The sequence below is a fragment of the Myxocyprinus asiaticus genome, chromosome 14, assembly GCF_019703515.2.
Source record: "Myxocyprinus asiaticus isolate MX2 ecotype Aquarium Trade chromosome 14, UBuf_Myxa_2, whole genome shotgun sequence".
Taxonomy (NCBI): Eukaryota; Metazoa; Chordata; class Actinopteri; order Cypriniformes; family Catostomidae; genus Myxocyprinus; species Myxocyprinus asiaticus.
In genome coordinates this window covers 35,996,474-36,010,579 of record NC_059357.1, presented here as the reverse complement: position 1 = coordinate 36,010,579, position 14,106 = coordinate 35,996,474, and the positions used below count along the sequence as shown (strand labels likewise).

At 39.1% G+C, this 14,106-nt stretch overlaps 1 protein-coding gene across 4 annotated transcripts in view; it reads left to right on the top strand.

Annotated features, from left to right (window-relative positions):
- The window catches only part of LOC127451213 (calmodulin-regulated spectrin-associated protein 3-like), a 63,815-nt gene that overhangs the window by 17,678 nt on the left and 32,031 nt on the right, over nt 1–14,106 (top strand). For all 4 annotated transcript variants that reach the window (XM_051715728.1, XM_051715726.1, XM_051715727.1 and 1 more), the window contains exon 2: nt 6,241–6,506. In XM_051715728.1, the coding sequence (XP_051571688.1) occupies nt 6,241–6,506 (266 nt within the window). The remainder of the gene's footprint in view (nt 1–6,240; nt 6,507–14,106) is intronic.

The window sequence follows — 14,106 nt, the reverse complement described above, 5'->3', positions numbered from 1 at the left end:
AAAAGTAGATCTCATTCCATAGAAGTGTGAGCGCCCCTGCTGTAAATGATGGCGATGGAGGCTTTCCTTTATTTGACTACCATATGTAACAAAATAATTATCATCATATGACAATAGCTTCCTCCCCTACACAATTTTTATAACATATTATACACGCATGGCTTTTAAAAAAGGATTTAAAATAAATGAGAATTGATTCATTTGACTAAAATATTAATGAAAGGTTTTTAGTATCATGTAGCCAACTACTACTCAAAAGGCATAGCCCTGGTTTAGCTACTTTTATCTTGTAGTTTGGCGAGCTACAGTTTCAAAGTATCATCCCCAACTGGTGTGTGTGTGTATTTAGCACTTGGCCCACTAAATTCTGTCCTAGTTTAGTGTAGCTCTCTTTATTTTCAGGTATTGCTCTCTCCCATCTTTTTTCTGAACGTGCTGTACAGACCAGTCATTCATTGACTGCCAGTCCTACAGGGAAATGAAGCCTCTATCAGCCACACTCAATCTCACATCTCTGCGGCTTTTGCATCTTGCTTTGCATTCTGGTTTTGAGCTCTATGTGACCCAGTTGGTGGGCAATATAGTGGTGCCCCCTTTTTGAACAGTCCTCCTAATCATTGTGTTTTTTTTGTCTTGTTATTTGTTTAAAAAGTATTTAGAGTCCACACTAAATGATAATTTTACCCTTTTTTTCTTTCTTAATATATGTTCCTGGTCTTATTGTGCGTGATTCATCAGTGCACATTCTTCCAAGAAAAACACTGTTTTTGTCATTTTTAATCAAATGTAGGCATTATGATTTTATTTGGCTCTGAAAATATTTTTTCTTATTGGCTGACATCACCTAGGCCATTTAGGCTTTTGGATTGGCCATCGGCTCAGGCTGTTGTTTTGGCAAAATTCAGCTATAAAAGAATAAATAAAAATACAATAAATAGTTTTGTAGACATCAGTATTGTATAGTTGCTGACCATTTAAATAAAGAATAAATAAAAAAACAATAAATAGCTAAATAAACATCAGTATTACTGTTTAGTATCAGTCAAATGCTGACTATTTTAATACTGCCAGTCAATAAGGGGCAGGTTGTAAAACGAGCGTTAACACCTGTCGAGTCAAGAGATAAACAGCGGCAGCCGTGTTACACCGTATTCTGCTATACAAGTTCAGGGGAAACTTTCAACGGCAGAAAACCAGACTTTTAAATATTACATTTTGTAAATGCAAAGACTGGAATTGTTTGGTTGAAGGGGGTACCAAACTGTGACTCCTGAACAAAACAGTTTGGCGAATACATGTTTGCTCATTAGCTTCCACTCAGCTGACAAGCAATGAAAGTAGCTATGTTGCTAGCTAATTAGCTGTAAGCTCGTTGTCACAGAGAGCAAAAGATGGACTGTATTTACTTTTTAGCATTGCGTCTCACCAACTAGGTAATAACATAGCGTGAAATCAACACTCGCCACACACAATCCACCACCGCACCATTATTTGCAGCTCAGCAGACAGATGCTCTGATGTTTACCTTTCAATCTGCTACATTACTGACTGCACTGACATGAGTGACATGGTTGTCAGGGACAGGGTTAATGTTATATTAGTTATATTGAAAAGGTAAAATGATGGGGTCATTGTTTATTAACTTTCCAGTATGTATTTCACAAACTAGTTAGCAACTTACCATGAAGACACTGCTTATCTCTGCATTTCTTAACTCACTGCACTGTCTGCAGAACCACCATCACCAGATCCACCGTCAGTTCAGCTCTGTAAACAATGGCGTCGGAGCGCACTCTGCTGGACAAACTAAGCTATAACACCAATTCTAAAGCATGGTTTTCTGCATTATGTTTTGAAAAAAGTTTTAATATCTGCGCATATCGGTAAAATATATGCCGATACCGATATACACTATATTGCCAAAAGTATTCGCTCATCTGCCTTTAGACGCATATGAACTTAAGTGACATCCCATTCTTAATCCATAGGGTTTAATATGACGTCGGCCCACCCTTTGCAGCTATAACAGCTTCAACTCTTCTGGGAAGGCTTTCCACAAGGTTTAGGAGTGTGTTTATGGGAATTTTTGACCATTCTTCCAGAAGCGCATTTGTGAGGTCAGACACTGATGTTGGACGAGAAGGCCCGGCTCACAGTCTTCGCTCTAATTCATCCCAAAGGTGCTCTATCGGGTTGAGGTCAGGACTCTGTGCAGGCCAGTCAAGTTCTTCCACACCAAACTCGCTCATCCATGTCTTTATGGACCTTGCTTTGTGCACTGGTGCGCAGTCATGTTGGAACAGGAAGGGGCCATCCCCAAACTGTTCCCACAAAGTTGGGAGCATGGAATTGTCCAAAATCTCTTGGTATGCTGAAGCATTCAGAGTTCCTTTCACTGGAACTAAGGGGCCAAGCCCAGCTCCTGAAAAACAACCCCACACCATAATGCCCCCTCCACCAAACTTCACAGTTGGCACAATGCAGTCAGACAAGTACCGTTCTCCTGGCAACCGCCAAACCCAGACTCGTCCATCAGATTGCCAGATGGAGAAGCGTGATTCGTCACTCCAGAGAACGCGTCTCCACTGCTCTAGAGTCCAGTGGCGGCATGCTTTACACCACTGCATCCGACGCTTTGCATTGCACTTGGTGATGTATGGCTTGGATGCAGCTGCTCGGCCATGGAAACCCATTCCATGAAGTTCTCTACGCACTGTTCTTGAGCTAATCTGAAGGCCACATGAACTTTGGAGGTCTGTAGCGATTGACTCTGCAGAAAGTTGGCGACCTCTGCGCACTATGCGCCTCAGCATCCGCTGACCCCGCTCTGTCATTTTACGTGGCCTACCACTTCGTGGCTGAGTTGCTGTCATTCCCAATCGCTTCCACTTTGTTATAATACCACTGACAGTTGACTATGGAATATTTAGTAGCGAGGAAATTTCACGACTGGACTTGTTGCACAGGTGGCATCCTATCACAGTACCACGCTGGAATTCACTGAGCTCCTGAGAATGGCCCATTCTTTTACAAATGTTTGTAGAAGCAGTCTGCATGCCTAGGTGCTTCATTTTATACACCTGTGGCCATGGAAGTGATTGGAACACCTGAATTCAATTATTTGGATGGGTGAGCGAATACTTTTGGCAATATAGTGTATCTATGAAAGGATGATATCGGTCGGGCACTAATCCAATTAATTTGCAATGGATAAATTCAAGTCCCAGCCTACTTTTTTTTTTTTTTTTTTTTTTTTTTACTTTTCACGTATTATTTGAGCCCAAAAAATTATTATAAAACTTTTTATTGTTGGACCCAGTCAAGTTTATAATATAATACTAAATGATTCATATTCTTTTTAGGATTCGATTTTTATTTTATTTTTTTTTATGTTTTTTAATTTATTTTTTAATCATATTTCATCTTCATATGGAACCTTTATTTTGGCACAAAACTGAAAGTGCAGTATTTTACAGTTTATAATGTTCCTCATTACAAATCTGGAGAAATGCTGTCCCGTTGTTAGATCTGTATAATAACTTCTGCAGCCCAATACATGCAAAACTCTCTGAAAGTGCTGAAAACAGTGTTTCATGAGCTCCGCACTTGCACACAGACCAGCGCTTCACCCATTGACTCTGAAGTGCATCCAAACCATGTATTCTTTTCATTAAATCCAGTTTTTTGAGGTTTAATAATTGCATATGACCATATCATGATTTTGAAGTTTTGATTAATAGTACAGCCCTGAAGGATCGTAAAATTAGTCAAAAGACCCGCTCTTTAGGAAATGTAGTGTCCAAGAAAAAGCATGTTATAAGTATTGCGATTTTATTCACAAAATTGTTCAATTTTATATCGTCAGGAAAATCGTTGGAATTATATCGTAAATATTCGATATATCGCCCATTCTCTATTGCAATTGTTTTTGATGTATTACATTTTAACTGTAAGGACACAGTGAATTGGTAATTGTGCTCTTGGTAGTGTTAATAAGTGTTAGATTACAAACATTATAAAAACACTTCGGCTGTGATCGCCAATTGTATTTTCATCTACCACAACTTTTTTGTCCTGTAACTTGTCCTCTAATGTGTCTTGGAACAGGTCCCACGGCTTCTGTATGCTCGTTCAACATGGATTTGGCAGGGAAGTGGTTTTCTTATTATGCATTCGTGATTGGCCGCGAATGCGGCAGAACCAGTTTGCAGCGGGCTTGTGGCATATATGTTTCGAGTCTGCATTTCAAAAGGTTTTGTTTATGTTTGGTGCTTGTTGATAGAAACTCACAACAGCACAGGTGCTGTCTTCCTCTCTCTGTCCTTTCACAGCTGTGACATTCAATCCAAATTTTAAGCTTGACAAAGCATGACAGTGTAAAAGAGTGTTTTATTATAGCAGAGGTCTTATGTATGTGGATCGTTGTTCTTCACTTGAAGTGGTTCTAGTTACATTTTAAAACCACCTCACAAGCTCTGTGTGTGTTTGTGTGAGAAAGAGAGATGGGTTGGATCTTTCCACAATGGTGTCTCTTTTTGTACAGCACATCAAACGCACTACAGAGCTCACACACCTGGCTCTTATTGGTTCCACAGACCTCTGCCTGAACTGCTTAGCTTTTCTTTTGAAGCTCTCCGGTTTGTGGCTTTCTGAGAATAGGATCTGGGTGCCAGTGTGTGCTCAGCTGTGGTGCACCCTTGGGAAAGTGATGTTACTGTTGCCCTGAGAGCTGATTATCAGAAAGGCAGAGAGTGGAAGCATATGGCCAATTAGAAGAGATTGGGACAGGAGTGTCCTCACCATCACACACTTCTACTGTACCTACTCTTTTGTCCTTTGGCTTGCTGGCGACACACACTTTTACATGTGTGTACGGTTTGGTAAAACCCCTGATTTGATGATTTGAGCTGTAGGGCATGGAAGAGTTGTTTCTCCTGATGGAGGCGGCAGTACCCAAGTTGAAATTTCCCACTTCTGACCTCAATGCGTTCCAAACAATTACACGTCACGGTCACATGTACACGTCAAATGCACAGTCTTCCAAATGCTAGCTAGCTGGCTATCTAGTAGCTATTTCACGAGCAAATTAGGTGAAAACATTGATACCTAAACAATTGTTCTTAATATCTTCTTGTATAATTATTGCATATTGCATGTTAACACATTTTGTGCAGTGAAAATACTTAAAGGTTTGTACGTAACTCTTTGAAATAACGTCCAAAGACGCTTCTCGATTTACCGGATGTCTGACTTCGAGTTCCAGTCATTATTTTCAATTAGGAGGTTGGAAAATTCAGAGTTGTCTGGATCACAGCACAGCACTTTTTTTTTTTTTTTTTTTTTTTGTCGCCATTTGAATTGTCTTCATAACATCTTCACAGGTTGTTTTAATTAAGATGCCAACTTTTGTTAATGAGTGCAATTACATACAACAGAATGCTGGGAACTATCAAAAGTTGTTATAAAAAACCTGACCTAACATAGATACAGTATGTACACATTAAATGAACTGAAAGAATGTGTTTACAGGCAAAGGAAAATCGGGGTAATGGCACAAAACCAGTGTCAATCGGTGACCTTTCTCTGTTACAGGAACACAGTTTATGGCTTTTACATGACCTCGCACTTTGTCCGCTTATAAACCATAATCGGTCAAATTCTACATGATGCAACATTACGTGTGGAATTATGCATATTAACTAAATGTCTGTGGATTCGTGCTGAATGACATACTACCACACTATGGCAACTATTTTTGAAAGGAATGTAGTTTGCAGTATGTACACCATGCACAGTTTGTGATTTTGTTTTTTTGGTAATGCATTCCTAGCTGACCTACTTTATTTGCTCAAATGTGCTGTATGTGACCAGAGAACACTGTGCTGGGTACTAATGAGGAAATGAAAAGTGATCTTCAAGATTCTCACTGATGTAGACTAACTGAATTGAGGTCATGTTACAATAATGTATAATACTGAAGCAATATAGAACAACCTGAAGTGCCTTATTGTTTTCTTTTAAAGGGTTACTGTTAAATATAAATATTAAGGAAACAATTTTCTTTAAAATTTGTATTTTATTAATCTTATTTTATAATAGTTTAAAACAGTAATGTTGCATGCTGTATAACATGCTACTTTTAAAAAATAATATGCAATATACAGTATACACTGTATTGTTTACAGCATATTAGAATTCCATGTTTAACATCCTTTTTTTTTCTCTGTTTCTCTCCTGTAGAGAATGTCCCGGTGGAGCTGCGAGACCCGTTCTACTGTGACCAGTATGAGCAAGAGCATCTGAAGCCTCCCGTCACACGCCTGCTTCTGTCCCCTGAAATCTACTGTCGCACTTACGGCCTTCTGCTGGGTGGAAGCCCGGGGGTCGAGGGCCCCCCCAAAGACATCCCAGGCCTCCTACAGCTCCTGGCCAGAAAGGGCTTGGCACCCAAAGACCAGAATGCTCCTGTGACAGAGGCTGAGCTCTGCCAGAAGCCCATCAAAATGGTATGACATACTTGTCTGGCACATTTCTTTATGAATAATGTTAATGAGTTTCATCAAACAGGGTGATTTTGATTTGTTTGATGCAATGGCTTAATCTCAAAACCCACTGAACTGACTTCCTTTCTTAAATAATTACATGACATCCTAACCAAAAAAGAAACTTCATGAATGAATGATTTGAGATGCTCTTCATAGGCTGCAGCATTAACAGACATTTGTATTTGCAATTCATGAATAGCACTCCTATGTAAACCATATGGGTGACTTTAGCGTTAAGCGTTATTTTTTAATTTTTTTACCAAATTTGGAATGCCCAATTCCCAATGCGCGCTAAATCCTCGTGGTGGCTTAGTGACTCGCCTCAATCCGGGTGGTGGAGGACGAATCTCAGTTGCCTCCACGTCTGAGACCGTCAGTCCGCGCATCTTATGTGGCATGTTGAGCGCGTTACCACGGAGACGTAGTGCGTGTGGAAGCCCACACTATTCTCCACAGCATCCATGCACAACCCACCATGCACCCCACCGAGAGCAAGAACCACATTATAGCGACCACGAGGAGCTTACCCCATGTGACTCTACCCTCCCTAGCAACCGGGCCAATTTGGTTGTTTAGGAGACCTGGCTGGAGTCACTCAGCACGCCCTGGATTCGAACTCGCGACTCCAGGGGTAGTAGTCAGCGTCAATACTCGCTGAGCTACCCAGGTCCCCCAGCATTAAGCTTTACTAATGAGTTGATGATAATGCGTAACACATAAATATTCAATATTTATCAATTCCTTGGACTATTCTACCATCTCGAATGGATTTCTTGTTTGCTAAGCTCGTTGCAATGCATTGAGATTGCCTTGTTCATGACGAAGACATGTGATGCTGCCTTCAAAGGAAGGGTTGCATACACTTTTAGACCGCCTTTGTGTATAGGTGCTGCCTATGATGCCCAAACATGCTGTCTATGTAGGCAGCTTAAGTTTTGAGACCCTGCCAATTCCATGATTTATTGAGCATGGGTGTCTCATTGCAGTCCACCAGTTCAGATCAGAGGATTTCAAAGCTGATTGGGCAACATCAGAGCCTGGCAAATGTCACTGTCAATGGACCTTCTATCTCAGTCTTGGGACACATGGGGGTGGTTTCATAACCCTGAGCCTTGCAGGACTGAGGGTTGTTCGCTGGAGGTTAAAGGGGGTTTCTGGGGTGGGGCGAGTCTTGTTTATGCTTTGATTCGAGGGATTAATCCCCCTCTCCAGCAATCCTAGAGGATGAGTAGATCCAGCTGTAAGGAACAGGACAGTTATTGAAAGCCCCATGCTAAGCCCAGGCTCACTGGGGTGGGCGGAAACACATAATGGAAAGGGTGACAAAGAGTGGCAGGGTCGAGGGATCAGGACTTAAAACAATAACCAGACAAAAGACAGCAGACCCTGTACTGATGTAGCACTTTCCTCCTGCTGGAAAGGGTAATTTCTCACAGCAGGGGTGTGGCTAATGGACACTGGAGTGTTTGTTTGTTTGTTCTCAAGCTCAGAGCTTTTTACATTAAATGTGAGTTAAGATTTAATCAGATCTAGCTAAGAGACATTAATATCATCAAATATAAATTTGGCATGATTCCAGGGCTGTCACGATTAATGATAGACCAATATATGTCAGCCAGGCCAATTAATACGCTTAATTTATTAAAATTTTTTTTTTATTCTAGACATTGACCAATAATGTTTCCTGCTTGACCAGTTAACAGAAGTGTTTGCTTCCCTTGTGTCAGTTCCAAATCTTCTGATTTGCCTTATCAGTGGATACTGCAAATTTTCTGTTCTCATATTTTAAATGAATTGTAAGTCAATATTGTACATAAAGGTTTAGTTTAATTTCAGCAGTTTTAACTTGTTTGCTATCATTTTATTGTATTAAATATATGTATATATCAGAGCTGTCGAAATTAACACTATTCATTTAAAATGTTTAACACAAATTGTTTTACGCGCCAAAAGCATTTACCAATTTGACATTAGATTCTGACATTTTCTTCAGCTCCGTGTGAGTTTTAAACACTGGTTGGAATAGGGGGGAACCTTTGCAATGTGTCAGGGTCATTACACTGCCGTACACAGTGATAGAGAAAGGTCCTCTTAATGGTATTTTTTGTGTACAAAACAAACCCAGATGGGACCTGTGGAAAGCTGCATTCACATGACCCGCTGGAGTGAAACATCAGCATTTCCCTGGCGCCGTGTTGTGCTTCCATCTTACCGCACTTCGGATGCAGTATTGTTACATGCACAGTAGGGCTCTCAAGTGGGCAGAGAAACTAAATTCTAATTTTTACCTTAAATATTTTCAAAATTCTAATTAAATTTAAATTTTAAAGTCTGCTGATTTTAATTGAGGTTTTCTTAGTCCACAAGAGTGTGCAAAGAATACGTAAACCATACAGCATGGTTATATTATTGCAAAAAACATTACTGGCTGTTAAAAAAAGAGCATTCCATTTTCAACTAATGTGCATAAATAAAGTTTTAGTCGGTCCATATTCTCAAATGTTCAGTCAAAAGTAAAATGTCAAATGATGGGGGACGCTTCAATAGACAGTACACATGGTGTTACACTTGCACTGATCCCACAGTATAGCCCAGACTCAAGCTCCATAATAACAGCGAAATACAACATTGTTTTTTATTCACTACAGTTGTATGTAGGGTAGGAATATTCTAGATATCAGTGGTATTTGGCTGAACTTGGTGGTAGGGACGCACCTGGATACCTGGATCGGTATCGGCTCCTATACTGATGTTTTTAGACGGATCGGGTATCGGTCCGGCGAGCCTTATCCAAATCCGATACTGTGTGTTAGTCATGTTCGTTACTGTCAAGCTCCAAAAATTTTATAAAACCATAAAAACACCAATAAAGTAGTTCATATGACTTGTTTATTTTATTCAAAGCCATTTGAAGATGTGCGATAGCTCTGTGAATCACAAAAGGCTGTGTTTATTAAGTAAAAAATCAAATGTACGTGCAGCGCATAGTGAATGGTGCTGTTCTGTTGACACACACACACACACACGGCTATTTTTAGCCTTCACGGGTGCGCAATATTTGAGTGCTACTTACGAACAGCATCTCAGATGTAGATACTCAATAGTTCGGATCACTTATAATATGCATTTAGAACTGCACTGGAGGACCATTTTTACCAGAATTCGAATAAGAAGCGATTTTGACTACTGTGAATTTGCCTACAAACAGACACATACAGGATGTCCTGGAGAGTTCAGAAATCAGAAAGTCAAAATAAAAGCCAGAGGTTTTTAAAGTTAAAGGTGCACGACTGGAATTACTGTTAATTTTGCTGCTCCATTATCCTGTATACTAGTTAACAATAAAGTTTTTCTTAATAGGCTATACATTTATATTGAAATAATGTGTAGTTAGAGGTTTGTGTTTCTTCACATATTAAAGAGTACCCCCAATTAGTTCCACACAATAATGTAAAGACATTCTAAACTGATTACGCAAAAAAAAAAAAAAAAAATGATATCGGATCGGAAGAGAAAGTGGTTTTGGTGCATCCCTACTCGGTACACATTTCCTAGTTGAACTCCTTTCCTGACAAAGCATTTAAAAGCCCATTGCTTAATCTGAGACATGCTTATAAGAGAGCAAAATGCAACAGCCAAAGACCTCCACCTACTGTAAGGGGCGGTTCACACCAAACGCTTTTTCAACCATCCAATTTTATTCTGTGTAAATGCGCACTAGTCGAACATCTTCGTTTCGCTTTGTTTTTGTTTATTCAGCGTCTCGCGCAGTAGCTCTGTTTTTTTTAGATGCTGTTTCTAAATAAAAAGAACTTTAAAAAGCATCTTGAGACACTTGCTTTTTATTAAACTGTATTTGTCTAGCCTTTTTTAGTGCAAGAATGTGATCGATCTGAAGTTATCGTCAGTTCTTGGCACACATCCAAACTTCCAATGCACAGTTTTAGCATTCAAATGTGCATTTATTTCTTAAATTCGATGAATATTCGAATGTCAAATTTTAATTTGACAGCCCTAGTGCACAGTGTCAGCGCTCCGCAAAACAAGTCATTCTCTGCAGAGCTTTTCATGTACAGTTCAAAATGGCAAAAATCATGTGAATGTGACTTCAAAGTGACTAGCCATGATTAATATTGTGGAGGATGAGGGTTTAAGAGATTTAATGTGCATTTCAATGAATACTCAACCAATGGGGACTAGTTCTTTCAATTAGTCAACCTCCCACTTAGACTTAAATGTTTAATGTTACTTGCATTAAAACGCAAGTTAATGGTCAGTGTTAGGAATTGCAAAATAATGCGTGGTTTAAATTGCAACATGATAATAGTTTATACAGATACTACTCAGAAGTACTTGTATCAGGCTAATACTGGTGGGGTAAATACTCATACTTTGTATCGGTATTGTCATTTAATGGTTCTGAATACAAGTACATTGACAATGAAGTGGTTGCTCTTGCTTTGATTGGAGCTTCTAAGACCAGTTTAAATGCATTACGTTTTGGGAGTTGCCATAAAAGAATGAATAACATATCATATAGTGCATTCAGAAAGTATTCAGACCCCTTCATTTTTTCACATTTTGTTATGATGCAGCCCTATGCTAAAATGCTTAATTTTTTTTTTATTTTTATTTTTTTTATGTAAATTTATAATGAAGTAAAAACCAGATTTTTGATAACTTTGCAAATTTATTAAAAATAAAAAACTGATATCACATTGACATATGTATTCAGACCCTTTGCTATGATACTTGAAATTTAGCTCAGGTGCATCCCATTTCTCTGGATAATCTTTTAGATGTTTCTACACTTTTATTGGAGTCCACCGGTGGCAAATTCAATTGATTGGACATGATTTGGAAAGGCAGACACCTGTCTATATAAGGTCTCACAGCTGAAAATGCATATCAGAGCAAAAGCCAAGCCATGAGGTCAAAGGAACTGCCTGCAGAGCTCAGAGACAGGATTGTGTCGAGGCACAGATCTGGGGAATGCTACAAAAAATATTTGGTTTCATTGAAGGTTCCTAAGAGCACAGTGGCCTCCATAATTCTTAAATGGAAGAAGTTTGGAACAACCAAGACTCTTCCTAGAGTTGGCCACCCGGCCAAACTGAGCAATCGGGGGAGAAGGGCCTTGGTAAGAGGGGTGACCCAAGAACCTGATTGTTCCAGAGATCATGTGTGGAGATGGGAGAAACTTGCAGAAGACAACCATCTCTGCAACACTCCACCGAGCTGGGCTTTATGGCAGAGTGGCCAGACGGAACCTTCTCCTTAGTGCAAGACTGTAAAAAAAGCACCTAAAAGACTCTCAGACTGTGAGAAACAAGATTCTCTGGTCTGATGAAATGAAGATTGAACTGTTTGGACTCAATTCCAAGCATCATGTCTGGGGAAAAAAAAACAGGCACCGCTCAACACCTGCTCAATACCATCCCAACAGTGAAGCATTGTGGTGGTAGCATCATGCTGTGGGGGTGTTTTTCAACTGGTCAGGTTTGAAGGAAAGCTAAATGCAGCAAAATACAGAGATTTCCTTAATGAAAACTTGGTCCAGACTGGGCCTAAGATTAACCTTCCAACAGGACAATGACCTAAGCACACAGCCAAGACAATATAAGAGTGACTTAGGGACAACTCTGTGAATGTCCTTGAGTGGCCCAGCCAGAGCCCAAACTTGAACCCAATCGAACATCTCTGGAGAGACCTGAAAATGGCTGTCCACCGACAGTCCCCATCCAACCTGACAGAGCTTGAGAGGATCTGAAGAGAAGAATGGCAGAAAATCCCCAAATCCAGGTGTGCAAAGCTTTTTTAATTGCCGAAAATGTTACTATTGGCTATTTCAAAGACTTAAAATGTACATTCACATAGTTTCCCATTTTGTGTCATTAATTTAATCCTTTGCCATGGCAACACCATTCAAAATATCAAAAATCTGTTTACATTTTAGCATTTTCAATGTCTTGGTATAATGTGGTGACAGTCTCATGAATCCCCTAGGAGGAGTATTTAAAAGTTCAGAGACTGCAATATTCAAAAATCCAAAATGGCCAACTTCCTGTTGGGCGGAGCGAATAACTATAATTATAAAAGTTGTCCAGCTTGATGAGAACTATATATGTACCAATTTTGGTGACTGTGGGTGAAAATGCGGGAGGCCGTCTTACACACCCATTTTAAATCTGTTAACTGTCACTGGCCAACAGGTGGTCTGTTTGTGGCTATAAAACAAATGCTTTGTTTTATATTAAAAAAAAAACTTCATCAGTGTTCATAAACTTGGTACCAAATTGAAGCATAAGAACTCAACTTTCATCTTTTGCAATCTATTTTGCAATTAGAACATTACTGTGAAAAACATATTTTAATATGTTGAGTGCATTTTTAAAACGTGCGACATATGAGCAACAGTACTTATGTTTCATGTTCTCCACTTATGATCCGATCCAATGAAGAAAAAACAGCATGCATTTCATTTTGAGGGTCCACTGATAATAATGGACTCAACTATTTTGTCCAAAACATCGAATATAAGGGGTAAATGAGGAAAACACCCTTCTGATCCTCCATTTTTATGTGATCATGTAAACAAAAATGTCTAATTTCAATAAAATATTGATACTAATTAATTTTTATGCTATCAAAATGGATGTCTCCCCTATTCTGTGGACTTTTCTGCATATTTTGAACCCACCCACACATCGATCTGTGATTCACAACCAGAGCTCTCATTCAACACAGATCAGACGCACCATGGCAATAGGCTCGTTTGAGATGAGCAAGTTCTGTGCAGAACCGATCACCAGTGATCACCGACAGGTGCATGCCATTTAGAAATCAGTCTGATTGCTGTGATGTCATGACGACGGATATCAAAAATACTCTTGCGAAATCGAGGTGGCCGCAGTTGCTTTTTCTGAGCTGTGCGAACTGCAAGCACGATAGGAAATGACTTGCTGATGACACAGCTTAATGCTCATTGGCTTAAACAACTGTTTCGTTATCTTCTAAAATGTTAGATTTTTTTTAAAATCTATAATATGTTTTTATGTGAGAGGTGTTTCTAACATTAGTTTAATTTAGATCCCAAACTTTGTCTACTGTCTCAACTTTATGGCATTTTATGAAAAAAATAAATACTTGGCCTGTCCTTAGAAAAAGCTTTCATATAACTGATAGCTTTGTATTGTTCTCAAATTCATATTGTGGTGGTTATGCCAATTCCTGCCTAGTTTACTCTGATAATTGTGCAGATGGACTTTTGGGAATCATTCACCAGTGGAGCTTGGCTGTCCTCTATTGGATATTTATGGTACTGCGTCTCAGCACTTTGGCACTCAATAAATTTGAAACAAATCTGACTTTGATTTTGTAGTATTTCTAAATTTCAGTTAATTTATTTATTTGAAAATAAAATGTTTGTGCAGTACATTTTCATTACAATAAACTTAAATTTCACTTTTAAAAACTGTTTTCACTTGCACAATAAACTGCTATGGCAGCAGAATTTAAGATATCAAATATCCCTTTACAATTTTACATCAGCAGTGTCTTT